A 23,950-nucleotide genomic window follows, 5' to 3' on the forward strand; every position below is an offset into this window, starting at 1 on the left:
CTAAGATTTACATTCCTGCTTTTAAAATAAAGATAGCAAGATAATGAAGAAAAATTAATAATAGGAGTAAATTAGAAAGTTGATTAAAATTGCATGCTCTATCTTAATCATGAAAGAAAAAAATTGGGTTCAGAGTCCCTTTAATGGGATATGCGTCTGCATCTAAGAGGTCTGAAATTGTATTGCAGTTGGTCCATTAAGTAACTAAGGCTTAGATCCCATGCTTGTCGACCATTGGAATGACAGCTGGTACACAACTGTTCTCGAATGATTATCTACAAAACTATCTCTGAATTTGACAGCTGGATAGTGACAGCTTATTACCAAAAGTGACCTGCTATACTTTGTACATACGTTGGTGCAGTTATTTCGCAACAGGCCATATTTTCAGGATATCTTAACTAGAGCACAGGCAAAAAAAATAAGCTAATCAGAAACCATGGTTACTAACCGGCTGTCACCCGTCAGCTGATATCACATGTGCTCTACTTTAGATATAATGACAATCTGACCTGTTAGGGGTAATTGAGAACTGGAGTTGAGAAACACTCCTGCAGTGTGACTAACCCTAACCATAAACTCCCAGCCAGTAATCAAACCCTCATTTTAAACAGATTGAAATACCATTGTTGGAAAGCCAAACAAATGTCTTATTTCAAAATTATTTTTGTACATGTTCAGATTTTTTATGAGCTCTAATTATGGTTGTCACAAATGTACCAGACAAAAATATCAGACGGCCAGGGATAGTCAGTAGGTGAGTGAGGTCATTAAAAAATAAGCAGTGATGCTATTCCCCTTTCCCTGCCAGTAAAACACACAAAGCTATGACTGTACATATTTTGATGCTGGAAACACACAAAGAGCAGTACATTCCATAGCACTGGGTATACTGATACACATTAAAGGGCCATAATACCCAAATGTTTAAACACTTGAAAGTAATGCAGCATAACTGTAAAAAGATGACTAGAAAATATCCCCTGAACATCTCTATGTAAAAAAGAAAGATATTTTACCTCAAAAGTTCCTCAGTAGCCACATCCCATTGTAAAGGATTTCTAAGCAGCATTTTAGTGTGTCTGTCCTGGGACATCTGAAAGGATGAGCCTCATGAACTCTCATATTTTTTCACCAATCAGGTAAAGGAAGCTTACTATGAAATCTCATGAGAGTTAAGTAAAATCTCATGAGATCACAGTAAGAGTTCATGACCTCAGCACTGCTGATGCTGATTGGCTGCTGTTCATTTCTTCATTTTTTTTTATTTTTACCTGCAGCTGGGAGCAGGTGAAGTATAACTTTTTACACAGAACTTACTCTGCTAAGCTGAGGAGATTGTGAGGTAAAATATCTTCTTTTTTACATAGAGATGCTCAGGTGATATTTTCCTGTCAGCTTTTTACAGTTATACTGCATCAGTTTCAAGTGATTTAGCATATGAGTATTATGTCCCTTTAAAGGGATACTAACCCCACATTTTTATGTAATGATTTAGATAGAGCATGTTATTTTAAGCAACTTTCTAATTTACTCATATTATCATTTTTTCTTCGTTTTCTTGCTATCTTTATTTGAAAGAGTAGGAATCTAAGCTAAGGAGCAGGCCCATTTTTGGCTCAGCACATGTGTAGCGCCAGCTGATTGGTGGCTACATTTAGAATTTGATACATTTAAATTAGAAAGTTGCCTTAAATTGTATGCTCTATCTGAATCATGAAATAAAAAAATTGGGATTAGTATGCCTTTAATGGTAAAAAGAAATACATATAGATAAAACAGACAAAACAAATTAAAGGAACATAAAAGTGTAAAGGATATGCTCTAATGTGTTCCATCATTTTATTGTTGCACTATTGTATTTATAATTTCAGGTGAGTTAAACACATAGGAAAAGTCAGCTTCAGAGCAGCAATACACTTTTGGGAGTTAGCTAAACACATCTGTTAAGTCAAAGACATGAGGCATATATTGTGTAGCCACTAATCACCAGCTAGCTCCTAGTAGTGAATTGCTGTTACTAAAGCCTACCTAGGTATGCCTTTCAAGAATGTATACCAAGAGAGGGAATTTAAATTAAAAGTAGAAGTAATTTGATGTTCTATCTGAACCATGAAAGTAGGTAGCTTTATCCAACAACGAGATTTTTCCATCAGACTTCCAGATAGGGAAGTGTGATGCTTCACTCCAGACAACAAGTTTCCACTGCCCTAGAGTTCAGTGGTTGCATGATTTATACCATATGAGGTTTGTATACAGCTACTCAGTCATGGCAGACCACATAAACTCACAGAGTGGGTCTGCTGAATGCTGAAACTTCCAACGTGCAGTTCTAGGGCTGATGTTGCCTCCAGAGGTAATTTGCAACTCTGTAGTGAATGATGCAGCAGATGATAGGGGATTTTTACTTGCTACACACTTCAGCACTCAGCAGATCCACTCTGTGAGTTTATGTGGTCTGCCTGGGTGAGTTGTTGTTGCTCCTAGAAACTTCCACTTCACAATAATTGCAGATAAAGGGCCAGATGACAAGTGAAGCGGTATTTAACGCTCCCACTCATGTGCTATCTCAGTTAGAAGTAAGCTTTCTGGTCACGTCACACACACACACACACATATATATATATATATGTCTATATATGTGCATATATGTATTTTGTATTCATATGTATGTCTGTAAACACATATTCACATATAAATACATATGTACATATATAAATACATAAACTCTTATATACACATACAAATACATATGTACATATATAAATACATAAACACTTATATACACATACAAATACAGATGTACATATATAAATACATAAACACATATATTCACATATAAATACATATGTACATACATAAATACATAAACACTTATATACATAAACACTTATATACACATACAAATACATAAGTACATATATAAATACATAAACACTTATATACACATACAAATACATATGTACATATATAAATACATAAACACTTATATACACATACAAATACATATGTACATATATAAATACATAAACACTTATATACACATACAAATACATATGTACATATATAACTACATAAACACTTATATACACATACAAATACATAAATACACATGTATATGTTTGTATCTCTATGTTAAAGCCCTTTGCCTGCCTTTTTTTTCTAATCCCTTAGACCTCATATCTTTGAGCCCTTATAACTTTTTTATAAATAATCTTTATTAGATAGTGTTATCATGAGTGTAACTTTACTTTTCAATGTATTTTTGATGTGTTTTGTGACACTTTTTTGTTTTGCGAAACAGTTTGCCAGAGATCCGAGGATACGTTATCCCGACACGCTTTAACTTCAATTGTGCTCAAGCAATCACGTTTACTTTGAACTTGTAATAATAAAAATACACTTTTCGCTCACATGTAACTGTTAGCGCGCCACTCTTAATCTGGCCCATAGTAAGGCAGAAATTTCATGAACTGACTTGTGGCAAATGTGGCATCCTATGACAATGCCATGTTTAAAGTCACTGAGCTCTTCAGAATGACCCCATTGTACTGCAGATGTTTGTCTATGGAGAATCATGACCATGTGCTGGATTTTTTGAACCTGTTAGCAATGGGTGTGGCTAAAACACATACTTTTGGGTATGTTTATAGGAATATTTTACATTTTGTGTAAAGGTGTGAGGTTTGGAGTATCTTTTTTTCACATAAGTAACCATATAGCTACTAATTTATTTATTCATCATAAAAAGCTATCATTTAAGTGTTGAATGCACTACAACTTCCTGTTAGCTATATGGCATTTTGATGAAATCCAAGTTGTTTAGTGCTCCTACTAGTAATGTTAACTATTTAAAAAATGTATAGGATGTGCTATTTTTATCATACGACTGTCAGAAAGGTCTGGGACTTTTTATTAGAATGTATTTTGATGTGAGTGTCTTTTGTATATATTTCATTCATAGCACTGTACCATATTGCAACACACTACTTGCTGTCTGTTCCTGAGAACTCCATGGAACAGTAAAAGAACACTACAAAATGAAAACATAGGACTGTGCAAATTTCTTTCTGCCTTATCACCCAGTCTCATAAATCTGCAACAAGTTAGCAACATTTGTCGTATCTAACTCATTATGTGCCAGATTACATGTGGAGCTCTAAATAGCGCTTTCGCTAGAGCGCTTACTGCGCTAGAGGTAAACCATTTGCGCTCGTCGGGTTGTGACGCAAAGTAAAACACTACACTATTAACACCTAAACTGCCAGCCACCCTCCGCAAAATAAACCACTAACATCTGAACCCCCCAACCTAACTCTCCCTAAGTTAACCAAAAATAGACTAACCTTTACCAAAGGATAACAAGATAATGAAGCAAATTTGATAACAGAAGTAAATTGCAAACTTGTTTAAAACTGTATGTTCTATTTAAATCATCAAAGACAAATTTTGGGTTTTACAGTCCTTTTAACCTTACAAAAAAACAAACACTAACCTTACAAAAAAATAACAAACACTAACCTTACAAAAAAATAAAGAAATTACAGAAAATAAAAAAAGAATTATGCCTATCTAAAACCCCAAAACCCCCCCCCCCAAAAAAAATGGAAACATTTCCCCAAATTATCTGACAGAAACCTCTAGGAGAGCCTGACATTGTGAATGGATTAAAGGGGCATGAAAATAAAAAAAAAAATCTTTAATGATTCAGATAGATCTACATTTGTAAACAACTTAGCATTGTACCTCTATGATCAATGTTGCTTCATTCTCTTGGTATCCTTTGAAGGAGCAGCAATGCACTACTGCGAACTAGCTGAACACATCGGTAAGCCAATTACAAGAGGCATATATGTGCAGCTACCAATCAGCAGCTATCTTCCAGCACCTGCGTCTACCTAGGTATACTTTAACAAAAGATACCAAGATAACAAAGCAAATTAAATAAAATAAGCAAATGTAAAAGATGTTTAAACGTGTATGCTCTATCTGACTCACAAAAGAAAAATGATGGGTTTTATGTCCCTTTAATGGATGTAAACATTACAGCCATGAATATACAGCATTTTATAGACTTTATATAATAAAAACTAATCAATGTTTCAGGAATAACAACCTTTAGATTATATTGTATTTTAAATAGAAATATCTTCAGATAGATTTGTCCTCAAAAGGCATTGTATTTAAAAAAAAATATATCTGATTTAAAATTAAAAAAATCTGATATAAATTAAAAAAAAGTCTGATTTAATAAAAGAAAAATCCTATTGTTATATTTTGTATCCACCCTGTTATTGTGCTGTAACAATTGGTTCAATTTAAAGGAAAAAGACAGCTATTAAAGTGCCAAAATAGAAGTTTACTGTATCTTTTTACATGTTGCCATATAGTTTTGGTACCTACAATTCACTTGTCTTTACTCAATTGTAATTTTCTACTTTCTTAGTCTTTGATTAGGATTATGCTATACTATTTTCTAAAATATAAGTGAAAAGAGGAATGAACCAGGTTCCATGTTATAGTAGATTTCGCAATGTGATGGTACTTTTAGTTGCAATGTCACCAGGTTTGCTAGAAAATCAAAGTTGTCAGGTCTGAAATTTGTATAGGTGTTTATCTCTATATATTCTATCTGCCAGCATTAAAGGGTCAGGAAACCCAACAAAATGTATTTAATTATTTGGATAGAACATATGATTTCAAACAATTTTTCAATTGACTTCTGTTATGAAATTTGCTTCATTATATTGTTATTATTTGCTGAAAAAACAGCATTGCACTACTGGCAACATGTATGTATTGGGTACTTGTAAAGCGCGGCTAATCACCCGTAAGGGTCTCAATGCGCTGCTCATTTTATCGAACTCGGAAGGATGAAAGGCTGAGTGGACCTCGCCGGGGATTGAACCTGCAACCCTTGGGTTGCTACAGAGCTCAGTCACAGTACCTTAGCATGCTGAGCTATCTGTTAGCCAACCAAAAGAGTCACATGTGTGCAGACACCAATCAGCAGCTATTTCCCTCTAGTGTAGGATATGTGCATATTCTTTTTAAGAAGTCATACAAAGAGAACAAGTCCCATTTGAAAACAGAAGCTAATTTAAAAGTGTCTTACAATGACATGCTCTATCTGAATCATGCAAATTTAATTTTGACTTTCCTATCCCTTTCAGTGGTTCTCAACCAAAGTGACCTCAAGGCCCGGTAAATTTTAGCTGGACATGTCCAGGGCCCGGTAGATTATATATATATATATATATATATATATATATATATATATATATATATATATATATATATATATATATAGTAAGCAGCAGGGATTTGCTCTATCAGTAACTAAGCAGTTCAGTGTGGGTTTAGAGGGGGCCCTGGAGTGTGGGGGGTCCTGTCGAGGGTCTGTCGCTGTGAGGGCCATGGAGTGTGAGGTCTGGCCCTGGAGGTTGGGGGCCCTTTCTTTGGCCCTTAATGTTGGGGGTCCTGGCTCTGGAGGTTGATGGGCCTGTTGGGATTAGGGCAGGGAGGCTACCATGTTCATTTGCATAAATTTGAATACATTTGGGTCAGTGTGAGACAGTTTTCCTGGGGCCTTGATTAGTCTCAGTCTGCCCCTGGTGTGCAGTGGGGTAAGAGTGTGCAGTGGGGGCATGACAGGTCAGGGCCCACCAGCAGGGCTATCACGGCCCGGTACTTGGCCACGGCCCGGCTGTTGAGAAACCAGGCTTTAAGTATTTTATTCCTAAAACATTAGTAGCCTCCAGTTTGGTCAGCTACCTTTTCCCCCCCCAGTAGACTACAAAGGACCCTATCTGACATGATTAATAGCCTTTGATGTGTGCACAAAGATAAGTTATAGGCTACATCTGTGAACAAATTGTAGTGATTGCTCTAAAACTATTTTATTGCAGCTTTTGACCTTTCTAATTATAGTATCCACACTAATTAGGATGCATTTAGCACTTCAAAGTGACTGTTTGCATCAAATAACTGCATCTCACATGTCTACGATAAAGGCACAAGCAAATTACGTTTCCGCTTGCACAGTCCTGCACAGAAATGACCAGCTTTATTTATTAAGGCTGTGAACATCAAGCTGGAGTTTTAGCCTTTAATAATTGTTATGCTTCTAGTTTATAGTGACATTTGAATATTAAAAGGGTATGAAACACTTTTAGATGGTTATATAAAATATTTAATTATGCATAACAAAATGTATTTATTTTGCCTCATTCTGTAGTTTAAAAGGACATAAAACCTTCAAAATTGCTTCATTCTCTTGGTGTTCTTTGTTGAAAGACCAACAATTAATTATTGGGAGCTAGCTTCTGAGTCTACCTAGGTATGCTTTTCAACCAAGGATATTAAGAGAACAAAGCAAATGAAATAATACAAGTAAAATAGAAAGTTGTTTAAAATGTCAGGGTCTGAATCACAAGGGAAAAAGTCTGGGTTTTATGTCATGTCACATTTCAATGTAATCTCAAGAAAAGTATAACAAAGTGATATAAAAATTAGAAATAATTATATGCAGTCAATACACAATTAGTGCATACACCTCATCCTAAAAAAAAGGTACCCTTCAAATTAAGGAGAGCATATAAATCATACAATGTCCTCTCTTTTCAGTTGCCTCAATAAATAAAGTGACAGTGTTTAGTCAATGAATCCTACTGAAAAAGATATTTCTGTGCTAATTGTGCATTGATTGCACCTAATTATTTAAAATGTTTATATCACTTAGCTATAAATTCTATTCACTGTGACAATTCTGAGAACTGGAAATGCACACTGCAAAGTTAAAGAGACATTGTACACTAGATGTTTCTTTGCATAAATGTGTTATAAAAAATCCATTTATATAGCCCATCTGGGGGTGTTTTTGTAAACATGTATACATAGTTTTGCTTATTTTAAAATAACATTGTGCTGATTTTAAGACTCCTAACCAAGCCCCATGTATACTGATGTATACCGACTTCACATTGCTTCTGTTTGTATAATGGGTCTATTCATATGCAAGGGGGGGGGGTCTGCTCTCAGTGGGTGTTCCAGACTAATCTCATCAACAGTGCTAAATTGGGAGCTTCTAAGTAAGTTTTTAAAAGGTTTTATACTGGATTTGTATATCAGTATCTGTGCATATTATTCTTTATAGTAGTGTCTATTACATGCAGTTAAAGGGACAGTCAAGGCCCAAAAAAACTTTTATTTTTCAAATCGGGCATGTAATTTTAAACAACTTTCCAATTTACTTTTATCAACAATTTTGCTTTGTTTTCTTGGTATTCTAGTTGAGAGCAAACCTAGAAAGGCTCATATGATAATTTCTAAGCCCTTGAAGGCCGCCTCTAATCACATGCTTTTGTATTTGCTTTTCACAGCAGGGGAGAGTAGTTCAGGTAAACCATATAGATAGCATTGTGAGCACGCCCGTGAGTTGTGGCAGACACTGCACTAATTGGCTAAACTGCAAGTCAATAGATAATAACTAAAAGTCATGTGATTAGGGGCGGTCAGAAGATGCTTAGATACAAGTTAGTCACAGCAGTAAAAAGTGTATTAATATAACAGTGTTGGTTATGCAAAACTGGGGAATGGGTAATAAAGGGATTATCTATCTTTTTAAATAACAAAAATTCTGGTGTTGACTGTCCCTTTAAATTAAAGTTGGTGTATACTGCCCCTTTAACAAGCCTAACCCTGATACATATATGTCTCTACTTGACCTCAGCAGAGATAAGATGATAAACAATGCTAACAAACTGACAGTGTTACCGCAGTAAAACGTCTGAATTAACTACCAATAAGAAAAATCATGGTTGGAGTTTAAAAAGTTAAAGCGATAGTTAATCCAAGTGTATAACAAACGCTAGGATTTATCATCACTGAAAATAAACGTTAGTTTCTGTCATTGTTTTGTTAAAAACAACCTGTTAAACTTACCCTATCTGTAAGGCAAGTATATTGCTAAAACAGCGCCTCCGGCTGCCCACGGCACAGCGCTCTTCTAGGATGTCAGTTGGCACACGGCTATTGGTTTAGCGGTGGAAACATCACCTCACTGGAGAAGAGCGCAGTGTCGTGTGCAGCCGGAGGCGCTGTGTTAGTGATATACTTGCCTTACAGATAGGGTGAGTTTAACATAGTTTTTTACAATATGATGACAGAAACGAATGTTTATTTTTAGTGATCCTAGCGTTTGTTATACACTTGGGTTTACCATCACTTTAAGGTTCAGAATGTATTAAAGAAAAGAGGAAAACTGATGTATGTGGTAGGTTTCCACTTATTAACCTTAGTTAGATACGTCTATGGGTTAACATAAGTAGTAGTACTTTAAGCAACAATTTAAATTCATCAAATGAGAGCAGATGCCACAAAGAGGTGGGTATGCTCAGAAAAAGGAATTGCTTTTATGCACTGTGTATACTAGAATAATGGTACATTAAAATATAACTTTGAATTAGTTTAAAAATATAACAACCAGCAACATTAGAAAAAGCTGCTTGCTGCTCACACACACACACAATTAAAAACACACCTCCAGTGCAAACCTATTATAATTACGGTATAAATAAATGCTTCAGAAATTTTAGACACCAACAAGTACTGTGTCTTTAAATAACTTTGATCAGTCATTCAGCTTTTGCTATCAGCTTTGTTTTACAAATTTAAAGGGACAGTTTACTCAAAAATGTTCTCCCCTTTAATTTGTTCCCAATGATCCACTTTACCTGCTGGAGTGTATTACATTGTTTACAAGTATTTCCATTACCCTTATATTGGCATTTAAAATAAGTGGTCTGTGGTATCCCCACCCATCCTGAAAGTTTTTGGGCTCAAGGCCAAGTTGTATTAACACAGCCAGAAGAAGAAATTACACTCCCAGTGGGTTATAGAAGAGATAAGGTAATAAAATTTTAATTTTCCATTGTTCTCTCCAAGTATTGGTGATTGGTTTATGGACAGATATAAGATAAAGAAGCAGGTATATGTACACAATGTGATAAAGTCATGAGATCTGATTATACCTACAAGCTCAACTCATTTTATTAGGTTGTGGCTTTAAGTGATTCAACACAAAATCAGCTCATTCATATACACAAATAAGCCTTAAAAAACAAATCTCATACATTTTATACTCTGCAGCTCGTAAAAAAGTAATTGGAAACACATTAAAGGGACACTGAACCCAATTTTTTTCTTTCGTGATTCAGATAGAGCATGCAATTTTAAGCAACTTTTTAATTTACTCCTATTATCTATTTTGTTCTCTTGCTATAAATGTTTGAAAAAGAAGGCATCTAAGCTTTTTTTTGGTTCAGCACTCTGGACAGTACTTTTTTATTGGTGGATGAATTTATCCACCAATCAGCAAGGACAACCCAGGTTGTTCACCAAAAATGGGCCGGCATCTAAACTTACATTCTTGCATTTCAAATAAAGATACCAAGAGAATTAAGAAAATTTGATAATAGGAGTAAATTAGAAAGTTGCTTAAACTTTCATGCTCTATCTGAATGATGAAAGAAAAAATTTGGGTTCAGTGTCCCTTTAAGGAAAAAACAATTTTATATTACACTGTCCCTTTAAGTCAACACAGTTACACCACTTGCGGTGCTAGCAGTACTAGGAGAGTACCAGTTAGTACATCCTTCTATAGAAGAAGGTTTTCAACACTAGTTTGTTATTTTAAACTAGTTCAACATTGTTTTTAAATATTTAAAAAGAACAACAACAGGACGGCAGTTAAAATACAAAAAAAATAGAATTTATTGTCTTGTACGAGGTATTTTATGCTGATTTAAAGCCAAGTTGTCACTAACAAGTTTCAAAATAAAAAAACAAAAATTACAGAGATAACTCTTGGTATTAAAGGGATAGAAAATTCTATATTGAAACTTGCATGGGCAGATTTACATTTTAAATTGATGTACTTTTGCAATATACTTCTATTAGCAAAAATGTTTCAGCAAGCATTATTACTGTTCCAGCAGCATACGCACATATGCTTCTTGTGATCAGAGCATCAGGATTAAAAAACATGTCTGCTCAGAGGGCTGGCAGCGGTGTGTATTACATCAGTATTAATTTGTGTCATAAAAGCCACTGCTGACTCTCTTAGGAGGGGAAGTGTCTCGATTAATCGCAGCGATTAATCGCGGTTTTAAATCGCATATGCGATTAATCGTGCAGCCCTACTTAGTATGAATACAAACTTAGTAATGATCCAAGGAGAAAGCAAGCAGCAGGCACTACAGCGAGGGCTCCATAAAAATAGAAAATCCTTTATTGAAATGGGTTAAAACAGAAACAGCAACAAACGCTGTATCACACGCTATAAAAAGACAATGGCAGGAGTGTAAGAGACACAACAGGCTGTCTGACTAGTTTCGCGTCCCTTTAAAACGCTTATTCATAGACATGTTTGAGATGTAGGGCAGCCAGCACTTAAAGGGGAAATTTGTATTTGATTGGCTGTTACCTGTATACAAGTTAATACGTTCCAGCTGTTTTATTGTTAACCCCTTAAAGTGCAGATGCTCTGTTTTTGCATATCAAATAGAAAGATATTTTAAAAACAAAAGAAATGTAGCCACTTTTTGCATAATTTAGATGTACATATATAAACATGAATAGCAGAATAATCTACTATACACTGGAGAAACACCACACAGGAATAAAGGAAATGGGAAATAAATCTGTTATAATACGCCACTCTGCTACATATGACAGATGGAAATTGATGAAATAGGTTATAACTAAAAGAATAGTAATATTCAATATTCATTATTAAAAAACCCTTAATATGTAGCAGGGGACGTTATATTAACAAATTAAGATACAGTGATATACTTGAATGTAAAAGCTATGGCATGTCACAATATACATCTGGGTGATAATGGAACGGAACTCAAATTGTTTGATTTAAACATTATTTTGAAATTAGTTGTCTATAAAGAAATTAATATCACACTCACGATTCATCCCTAGAGGCGAGCATGTTTTTAGCTTTAACATCCAATATAGTTCCTTCTTCTCCAAAATTTTAAATTTATTTCCCCCTCTAAGGGATGTAGTTGCAATATCTATTATTTTAATATTCATGTTAGCCTCATTGTCAGATGATAACCATTGAAGTGATTCGCAACTGCTGAATCTTTATTATAATTTTTAATATCCCTAGTATGCTCATTAAATCTTTTGCGAGCCTGTGTACTGCATCTGGCACAGGTTACAGGTAATGAGATAAACCACAAATGTGGTACAACAGTTAGCATAAAAATCTATTGTATATTCATTTCCTGTACTATAACTAGAAAAATTGTTACCCTCATGGATATGCGTGCACATATGGCAGTTACGTCTTCCACATCTATAGTTCCCTTTATGTTGTAACCAATTCTGTTTTTTTACATTAGTTCTCATAACTAAGCTAGGGGATATTGTTTGACCTAAAGTTTTGGATTTTTTAGGAACATATTTAATCTTATTAACATAAGGTTTTAATGTGTCATCCCCTAAAAGGACGTGAGAGTGCTTTTTTAGAATTTTTGTAATTTCATTGTATTGTTTTGAATATGCTGTAGTGAATACTATGGCATCATCAAAACTAGGCTTCTCCTTCTTGTTCAAATTTTGTTTTTTAGGGATGCTAGAAAGTGTTCTTATATCTTTTCGACATTTTTCGATACTATTGGCATTGTAGCCCCTACATATTAATCTGTTTTTTAATTCTAAAGATTGTGTTTCATATATTTCATTAGACTTAGTGTTTCTGCGGATTCTGATAAATTGGCCCCTAGGTATGGCCGCACTCCCTATGGCATCAACTCACAAACTTAGTAATGTCTGTTTAAAATGTTTTCCATATAAACAATAAAAACCCTTCTTATGGGTGTAATCAACAGAATTGCACAGTAAGGTGTCTATTGGCAAAAACGTTTTGATACCTTCAGTGCAAATATGGGATATAGGAGATAAACCAGTTCTCTTGAGACCTGTTTTACACCAACTTGGCACGACTGTGTTTTTCCTTGCTGTTTATAAAGAGTCTTGTTGTTTAATTTTATTTACCTATCAAAACTATGTATATATATATATATATATATATATATATATATATATATATATATATATATATATATATATATATATATATATATATATATATATATATATATTTTAGTAGACAACCCAAAGTATTGATCTAGTTCCATTTTGGTATATTTCATGTCAACATTTCGCCATCAAAATGCGATCATATTAAAAAAAAATTAACTTTCTCACAAAATTTGGGCTTCTCACTGGAATTATTTACACACAACTACTGCAGTCATAAAACAAATTATTGCTTCTCTGGGACCCCCCTTGTTCAGAAATAGCAAACATGCATTGCTTTGCCATTGTTTTTTGATAATTAGAAGGCTGCTAATTGCAGCTCCTTACCACACTTCTGAAATTCCTGTCAGTGAAGGGGTTAATTAGTTAGCTGGTAAGGGTAATAGTATTATAATGTAGGTATTGCCCTTCCATCTGACATCTCCCACCTCTCTGATCCCTACCTGAACCCTCCCAAGCAGTTCTCACAGTCCCCAACCCACGCAACTCACCACTATCTTAAGTACTGGCAGACAGTCTACCAGTATGACATTTTAGGGCTTTTTTTTTTTAAATTAATTTGTTTTTTTCTTCAGTGTAGCCTCTCACCTCCCTGATCCCTCCCAAACAGCTCTCTAACCCTTCCAGCTTCTAATGGTAGCCATCTTATGTACTGGCAGCTGTCTGCCAGTACCCAGTTTTTACATATATTTTTTTTAAAAATAATTTATTTTCTGTAGTGTAGTGGTCCCCCTCACCTTACCCACACCTCCATCCCAGCGATTATATTTTAGGACCCCCTCTATCCTTTCACAATATTCTTTCTGTAGGTACTGCATACCTCCCTCCCTCCGTGTAGCAAGACCTCCCCCATCCACATCCTTCAAGCAATGTGCTGTCCATCCACCTCCATTCTGACCCTCCCACACCACCATTGGCACCACTGCAAGCCGATGCAAACAGTGGCAATGTTTGCATTGGTGATCTGCTTCATATGGTAACGGGAGCACAATCAGCGTTCCCTTACCATATGGAGGCAGATGCCTTCTCCCTCCGTCTGCAGTCTTATCTCTCGACAGCCGGGACCGCAGCATGAGGGAGAAGGTTGGATGTAGCTACTATGTCAACAAGGTACACTAGCCAAAGTACCCTGTGACATAGTAACTACGTCCATTAGGCTTAAAGGGTTAATGCCCCCTGTTTAAAAAGCAAAACACACTTGTTAAAGGACCATTTGATACAGTAGAATAGCATAATGAACAAATGCATAATAAAGAAGACAATGTAATAGCACTTAGTCTAAATTTCAAATGAGTAGTAGTTCCATTTTCCTCCTCCCTTTATCATGTGACAGCCATCAGCCAATCACAAAATGCATATACAAATATACTGTGAATTATTGTACATGCTCAGTAGGAACTGGTGCTATCGAAAGTGTGTATATAAAACAATTGTGGACATTTTGATAATGGAAGTAAATTGGAAATTTTATATAAAGTTGTGTGCACTAACTGAATCATTAAAGGGACATCCTATCCAAAATTGGAATTCACATGGATGCATTTCAGTTGTGAATAGAATTTGTTTTTGTAATATACATGTATTAGCAAAAATGCTTCTAATAAAAGCTATTAAATTGTATTTAAGTATGCACCATGCCTCAGTATTTTATATATAAAAACTTGATCAGAGAGCCTAAGGTGCTTGTACCATCTGGTAATGACGTGATACAAGTCCCACTGGCACTCTGAGCAGCTGTAGTATTGAAAATGCTTGTGAACTGAGAATATCTAGCTATGCTTCACATGCATGAGCAGAGAAAAATGTTAACACTAAACAGTGATAACTTTTACTAGATACATTTGACCGGAATGTCGCTTTTATTTTTTTACTTTAGTGTCCCCTAAAATATTGCCTACGCAGTATTTGAAAACTCCAGCTGCCTCTGGTGCTTTCCCTTGCCTGCTATATCGTTTTTTTGTACCTTAGCTCAGGATTGGCTGAAGCAGTTACAGACCTAATTCATGCTTGCTTTTTATTGACAGCCAAATAAGCTAGACGCATCAGGGCTTTTAGAGTTGTGCAACACTGTGAGAGTAAGATGTTTAGATGCTTATGCTTTTGAGCACTTAAACTCTAAGTTTACTGGTGCTAATTTGCTGTAGGAATTGGGCCTTTTAGCAAACCTCTTATAATCCTTGGAGAACCTGATGTAAATGTCAGTAAACCTTTTTTATTCTGTCAGCATGGTATGCATTCTATGATATTTGTTAATTAAAACATTTTGTTGAAAAAATGCAAAGTTGGAAAAAAAAAGAAAAAGATTTAAAATGTTGCTGAATGCAGTGGCAGTGTGATAAATATATACTGTGCTGATGAACTTGTGTTTTATATCATTTTAATACATAAATATACTTTTTTATTTTGCAGAGATCTGCGATTTAACAGAATTAAGGACATTCAACCTGGAGCATTTCGAAACCTAAAGAACCTTAACACTCTGTATGTATAATTACATGGATTTTTGCCTTATAAATGTTTTTATTCTGACAGTAGTTAGCTCTGATAGTTTATGAAACCTTAGTTCAAAGTTTCAAAAACCCCTTGGTTGCTAATCGTTAAGACCTCACTGGCAACTAAGTCCTAGGGGCTGAATTATCAAGCTCCGAATGGAAACGGAAAACCACTGCTCCATAACTTGTCCACTGCCTCTGAGGCTACGGTCTTCAATCTACCCAATCCTATACGATCGGACTGATTGACACCACTGCTAGAGGCTGACTGGCCGCGAATCTGCAAGGGGTGGCATTGCACAAGCAGTTCAACAGAACTGCTTGTGCAATGATAAATGCTAACATCGTATCATGTCCGCTCACACTTTGGTAAATCGGCCCCCTAGTTTCCATTAAGGTGGTTACGTTTTGAAATTGTTGGTAAAAACAACTAACTCCATTAAAGTCTACGGGGAATTTTTATTTTACCACCAGTTTCCAAACTTTACCATCTTAATGGAAACTAGGCCTAAGGGGGTTAAATCTTAATTACCTAAACAGTTTACACCAGGGCCAGACTGGGACCAAAAATAGGCCCGGGCATTTTAAGGCAAAGCAGCCCACTCCACCCCTCCACACACACACACTTCTTATTGCATGCAACTATTTTAAAATGTCTTACGGTAAGACATAGACAATTAGAAAATTAAGCACATGTCAATATTTTATAAGGCCATCTGCAATGAGTCACAGACTCACAGATCTTTATGTTGGGACACTGGAGGTATGTAAGACTTATAAATGCACTCAGTGGTAACACAGCATTGGGCTCTATATAATGCATGATATATATATATATATAATGTATGCCAAACTCTACATCAGAAGCATGTTTAAAACTGCAATGCAAGAAAAAAAAAAAGAAAAAAAAATGGAATAACATTCTATTGCACTGTGCCACAACACATTAACGAAAGAGAATAGGACTTCATTAAAATATAGATAAATGAACATAAAAGCCAAAACACAACCTACTGCCTAAATAAGTATAACTATATATAAAAGAGGGGCAAAAAAACAGAAGAGATTCTGGGGAATGGTTGTGATTGAAATAAATATCTGGAGCTAAAGATCCTTTCATGAGGAAATGACAGAATAAAACAAAAACATTAAGTGACAGTAATGATTATTGCAGTATTTTGCACCCACATGAAAAGGTATGATTTTACTCAGGCTTTTTTATCTTGCATTTTTTTAAAGGGACATTAAACACTTTGGGATGGTTAAAGAAAATGATAAATTGTGTGTGTGTATGTGTATGTATGTATATATTTGTCACGTTTTCCTGTAATTCCATTCTGTAATTGTGAACTTTTCAGTTCCTTTTAGAAATGGAAGTGCAAAACACTGTTATATTCCACACAGCCATTGGCTGCTCACTCTGGTGACCTATTTTATAACTGTCCCTAATTGGCCACAGCAGAGAAGGTAACCTAAGTTACAACATGGCAGCTCCCATTGTTTTATAGACACTAAAACTTTACACTTATTTTGTCAATATTTAAACAGCTAATGAAACTTTAAAAAAATACATCTAGATATGATTCTCAGACTAATCTTTTCTTTGAATGCATTATTTTATCTAGCATTTATTTAGTGTGTATTGTCCCTTTAAAAGGTCTTCATGTTAGCCAGGATAACGTTTGCCTTTCACTGGGTGCGATAATAATCATTCCTGTCACTTAACTGTTTTATTCTGTCCTCATGAAAGGATCATTAGCTCCAGATATAATTTTTTTTATCACAAACATTCTTAATCCCCATTTGCTTTTGGCAGGGCACCAAACCAAACATTTGACATCTTTAAAAAATGTTTTTTTTGTTTGTTTTTTTAATTTTGGATGAAGTCACAGTCACACTAAATAGCCAATAGCTAAAGAAACAACCTTACGGGAATGGCTGGTTATTTAACATTACATTTTATGGATGAAAATGTATAAATGTTTAAAATAAATTCTGAACACTCACTGCTATTACTAATTTACTAATACATAACAATTCTTATTTTTATGTCAGAGATAATGCAGTACCATTTGCAGCCTTGGAAAGTTGTAGTTTACTTAAACAAATGCTAGATAAAATGATGCATTTCTAGAAAAGATTAGCCTGACAATAACATGTAGATGTATTATTTAAAGTTAGCTGTTTAAATATTGACACAAAAAGTGTACATTTTTAGTGTCTATAAACAATGGGAGCTGCCACTAGGTCACTAGAGTGTGCAGCCAATGGCTGTGTGGAATATAACAGTGTTTTGCACTTCCATTTCTAACAGGAATTAAAGTATAGTGCAAACTTTATATATAATATATATATATATATATATATATATATATATATATATATATATATATATATATATATATATATATATAGTGTAATAAATGAAGTAATTAAGCAATTAATAATTTAGAAAAATAACACAAACAACTAATGTTACTCATAAAATTTAAATATAGTACATATATAAATGGGAAATCTTTATTAGGTCCCTGTACATGGGCATCACCCCAAAACGTGTTTTAAAAAACAGAACAGGTGTGGCAGGAGATAGGCACTAAGCCACATGTACTCATTACATTACACCATCTTTGGACATCAATTTATTTCCCTAGAGCAGAGACTCTCCAAAATAAAAAAATAAAAAAAATAAAAAAGTCTGTTTTTTAACAAAATCTCAATACATGATGGATCATCGAAGTCAGACTGCTGGGGAAGTCGTTACCCTACAAAAACTAAAAGGGGTAAATACCTTACCTTCTTCTCACAGTCCAGGTCAGGAGGTCTGCGGCCGCTAGCCTCTTCAGCCCTTCACACTCACAGACAGATGATGCTTCAGGACTTGACATGACACATGACTGCAATGTCCCGCCCGGCCTACGGCTGCAGCTCACTAAAGGCATCACGTGACAAGTACAAATCTGCAGGTCCCAGGTGTACTGTACACCTGCCCAGTAGCGGACCTACTCAAGAGAGGGCCCTGGTGCAAAAAAAATGTTTTTGGCCCCCAAACAAAGGTACTAGCAAAGCAAATGTTAAATTACTGTTGTGTTTTACTTCAGTGATTTAACCCTCTTATTAGCCTGGATAATCATGCACATGACACATTTGCAGACCAGTGTGTACTAGCACATGGGGGCATTTCCAAAAAAATTCTGGTATGCACACACATACACATGCTCATACATACATATATACTTCTACACACAACCATGTACACATACATTCACACAAATGTATTTATATACACATATACACATGCTCATACATACATATATACTTCTACACACACAACCATGTACACATACATTCACACAAATGTATTTATATACACATGCTCATACATACATATATACTTCTACACACACAACCATGTACACATACATTCACACAAATGTATTTATATACACATATACACATGCTCATACATACATATATACTTCTACACACACAACCATGTACACATACATTCATACAAATGTATTTATATACACATATACACATGCTCATACATACATATATACTTCTACACACAACCATGTACATATACATTCATACAAATGTATTTATATACACATATACACAATCATATACCTTTTCACTCTCATACATATATACACAAAAATACAACACACATACACACACAAATACTCAGATACACACAAATATACACATTAAATTACAACTTCCCACACAAGCACACATTTTAACACACACACAAATACAAAAAAAACACAACCATATACGCTCTCAACAGAAATACACACAAACACACACATTAAAATACAACTTCACACACACAAACACTTTTTTAAAATACACACACTGATTTACACACATACTCAAGCATACAGACGTTAATATTAATACACACAGATATAAACATTTAAATTCAAATACAAACACACTTTAGTAAAAATACAAACAGATACACACTAACAGATACACATAAAAGATGCATAAACACAAAGAAACATACACATAGATATACAAATACACACACAAATATATACAGTAACATACAAAACACACAGATACAAGCAGAAATACACACACACAAATACACTTACACACACAACACTTGCACACAGATACACAACACTTGCACACAGATACACACACACTTGCACACAGATACACAACACTTGCACACAGATACACACACAAATACACTTGCACACAGATACACACACAAATACACTTGCACACAGATACACACACAACACGTGCACACAGATACACACACAAATACACTTGCACACAGATACACACAAATACACATAACAAGGAAGCACTTACCGAAACTGCAGGATTCAGTTATAGGCTATAGCTTCTTCTGAACATACCTGAAGACTGAGTGCCCCTTAACTCTTGTCCCCAGCCCCAGTGAGATAAACAGAAGCCAGAGCCTCAAGTCAGCTCTCCAAAGCTCAGGCATGCATCCTCATGCTGAAAGGAAAGGCTGCATGCTGTTTGTTGCTGAACCCCTGTAGTCACTTCCTGTTTACTTGCTGCACACCTCTCTGACTCTATGATCCTCACTTCACAATCACAGTTCACACAGAGCATTCTCTGCTGTCTTAGCACAAGAGACTGACACCCCACAAGCTATGACATCTCTGTCATTTTAGACAGTTAGGAGATCAGCTGATTTAAATTAAGCTTACATGAAGAAGTAATAAAGATAAAAAAGTACTTTTTTTTTCTTTCTAATCCATCCAATGGTTAAAGGGACACTGAACCCATTTTTTTTTTTATTTTTTTTTTGTGATTCAGAGCAGGCAAATTTTAAGCAACTTTCTAATTTACTGCTATTATCAAATTTTCTTCATTCTCTTGGTATCTTTATTTGAAAAGCAAGAATGTAAGTTTAGATGCCGGTCCATTTTTGGTGAACAACCTGGGTTGTTCTTGCTGATTGGTGGATACATTCACCCACCAATAAACAAGTGCTGTCCAGGGCTGAACCAAACAATAGCTTAGTTGCCTTATTTTTCAAATAAAGATAGCAAGAGAATGAATAAAAATTGATAATAGGAGTAAATTAGAAAGTTGCTTAAAATTGCATGCTCTATCTGAATCACAAAAGAAAAAATTTGGGTTCAGTGTCCCTTTATGTTAATGGTTAAGTCTAACAGCCCCCCCCCCCCCCCCCCAGTGCAGTTGCACCTGCATTAAGTCTGCCCCTGCACCTGCCTGCAACTTGCCTAGCTAGTCTGGCTCAGAGTCACTTTTGGGTTTAAGTCCCACTCCCTCTCAATTTATGTCACAGTGCACTTGCGTGTACCGTAGACTGACCATATTGCCGCTTTAAAAAGGGACACATATGAAAAATACATAGGTCAGGGTTCTTATAACAGAACATTATTCAAAGCATTTCTTTAAACAGCGCTGACATATGTATTTTTTATATGTGTCCTTTTTAAAAGCGGCAATATGGTCAGCCTAGTGTACCGGCACTTCACCGCTGTGTGCTTCTGCTTCAGATTGACCCCACACCTCCATACATGTTACTGAGACTGTCTGTCAGTGTCAGTCAAAGTAGCATTTTATTTTTTGGCACAAAAGTGGACAGAGCTACTAGCCTAGAGTTTGTGAGGTAAGGGTAATGGTGGGCGGGGCTAAGGGAACCAGTGTTCTATCGAGAACTCCTATACATCGAAAACCCCAATCTGATGCTTCTGATTGGTCGGTATCCAGTGAGTGACAGGACTCACAACCAATCAGATGGGCACTGTAATCGCCTATCTACACTATTTTGCCCCACTTGTAAACCTCATTCCCCAAGGTTTACTGGGGTGTATGCCAGAGGATCGGCGGTGCACCCCCCAGACAGAGGCAAAACAGATATTAACATAGAACAGTTACCGGAAGTGACGTCAGATTGGCGTTTTCGAGGAATTGGAGTTCTCGACAGAACACCGGCGGCACAGCACTGCACAGCAACATCATCACACTAACAATAAACAAAGTTACGAAGAGCCACAGTGAAGTGCGAAGTGCTTTGCTTGTGTTAATGGTGGGCGGGGCTAAGGGAATTGGTAGCCCAACAGCTGCACCGGCATCATGTCACTAACATTAAACAAACTAAGAGCCACAGTGAAGTGACGCACTCTGTGTGTGTGTGTGCGCGACATGTGTTAATGGTGGGCCGGGCTAAGGTAACAGGCAGCCCACCGGGCACCTGCCCAGTATGCCCTATGGCCAGTCCTGGCCTGGTTTACACTTTTTTAATTGTTAAATTTATATAGCCTTTATTTATTCTTAAAGGGTCCATAAATTTAAGATTCTCAAAATGTCAGTCCGTGTTCGTTTTTATGTTAACATCACAACCGCTTATTTTTTTTATTTAAAAATAATAATATTCAGATATAATAATTATGCTTACTTTGTGTTATAGAACTGTTAGTGCACAGTATTTCTCCATCCCCTCTATGGCAAATCTTACATGGGAGTAGTTAGAGCTATTTATTTCATCCCACATAAAATGTAAGTCACGTCTACATTTCCTCCCACTGAAGCTTGCTCACGCTAATGTCTCTTCAGCACGGCTTCCTATCTGATTACAACTGCACGTGCGTCACAGCAGGAGAAATAGATGTAATTTGATAGCAACCAATCGTTAATTTGATATGTTTTTATAATGTAGCATTAGAAAAATAATAATACTATCTAAATCAAATATTTTCAATTTCCGACGGCTTAAAAATATATGTTACATTAACGTTTCAAAATGTAAATATTAAGTAATAGTACTTAAAATTTACCAATAAATGCAGATGTGCCTTGATGTTTATAAAACTATCCAAAAGCGTGACAAATATTTTTGAGAGCTCCGTCTGATCCTGAATCAACTGCGCGTCAATATAGAACTGAAACATCAATCGCTTCACATGAGTTTGCGCAGAGAGTGTAGGAAGTTGCGCATGCGCAAACCTGTTACCCCACAACCAGGTATTGGTGATATCATTAAGCGTGCGTGCACAAAAGGAATCCATAGGGTGAAAGATATGTAATACATGCGATAGGTGGATGGCTATTACTTCGAGCGGAAAAAAAAGAAGGCAGTGAGTGGAGCAGTAAACAGACTGGTAATATCCCACTGGGCTAACATTTGAGATAAAAATATTATAAAATAAAAATGTTGAATGAAAGTTATATTGATTACATCTTGCCATGCAAAATTGAAAGAGTAATTTCTGAGCTTACTGTTCCTTTAAAATATATATAGCCGCCTTTCTTTTCTCATTTATGAATGGTATTTATAGTGCTGTCAGAAAAATATGCAGCACCTAAAGGTAAATGTTACAGTTCAGAAAAGCACAGAATATGAGACCTCATAGTACACACCTTGCTAAATGAGGAATTCAAGAGCTTTTGGGGAGAAAAAAAGAACAGAAACTCAGTGCCAAGTATGTCAAATATTTATTTTAATTAATGGAATGACAAAGGTTCATTTTTTTCCCTTGAGACTATTTAAATAGATGCTGACAGTTGTAAAACTATTTTACTCCATACTGAAATCTGTCAATTGAGACTCAATCCAAATAAAAGAGTTTTATTAGGCAGAAAAGAAAATTGCGATGTAAAAGAGCATGTTGTAAAAAGTAAGAACTTAATTAAAGGGACGTTAAGTACTAAATACATTTTATAAGCATAGTATTGAAGTTATTACCTGCCTCCCTCTAGTCATGGGAGCCGCTCATGCTTTCAAGGGCCCACGTGTTTGTAAATGTGCAGTAACACTCCTTCAGTAATCTGTAGTGAAACTTAGTTTTCAAAATTGCAGCACTCATATATAGAGGGAGTTGCATGAAATGTATTTAGGGCCAGATTCTAAGTAACACTTAATGCTTGCGCGCTAACCCGACACCGTGATAGACCAACTGTGTTAAAGCTGAAGGTAGTTATGAATATTTTACATTCCAATGTTCTTAACATAGAAGAAAAAGTTATTTTCATTTTAAAATATTTATATATACAGTATGTATGTATGTATGTATATATATATATATATATATACATATACATATATACATATATATATGTGTGTGTATACTGTATATATATATATATATATATATATATATATATATATATATTGCAGCCCTTTGCAGGTAAGTAAATGAAAACATGTAAAAGCATATTTTTGCAATATTTATATTTAACAAAGGTTTTAATTATGTATATACTGTAAATGTTTCACATTCCAATGTTCTGCACATAGCTGAATATGTTCTAAATATTTATAAATAGATATTCCTATATATGTGTATACCCATATATTCTCTCTCTCT

The 23,950-nt window shown here is 35.3% G+C and overlaps 1 protein-coding gene across 2 annotated transcripts in view; it reads left to right on the forward strand.

The window, feature by feature from the left end:
• PXDN (peroxidasin) overlaps positions 1-23,950 on the forward strand; it is a 315,380-nt gene that overhangs the window by 96,632 nt on the left and 194,798 nt on the right. For both annotated transcript variants that reach the window (XM_053709731.1, XM_053709732.1), the window contains exon 2: positions 15,532-15,603. In XM_053709731.1, the coding sequence (XP_053565706.1) occupies positions 15,532-15,603 (72 nt within the window). The remainder of the gene's footprint in view (positions 1-15,531; positions 15,604-23,950) is intronic.

The sequence above is a fragment of the Bombina bombina genome, chromosome 4, assembly GCF_027579735.1.
Source record: "Bombina bombina isolate aBomBom1 chromosome 4, aBomBom1.pri, whole genome shotgun sequence".
Taxonomy (NCBI): domain Eukaryota; kingdom Metazoa; phylum Chordata; class Amphibia; order Anura; family Bombinatoridae; genus Bombina; species Bombina bombina.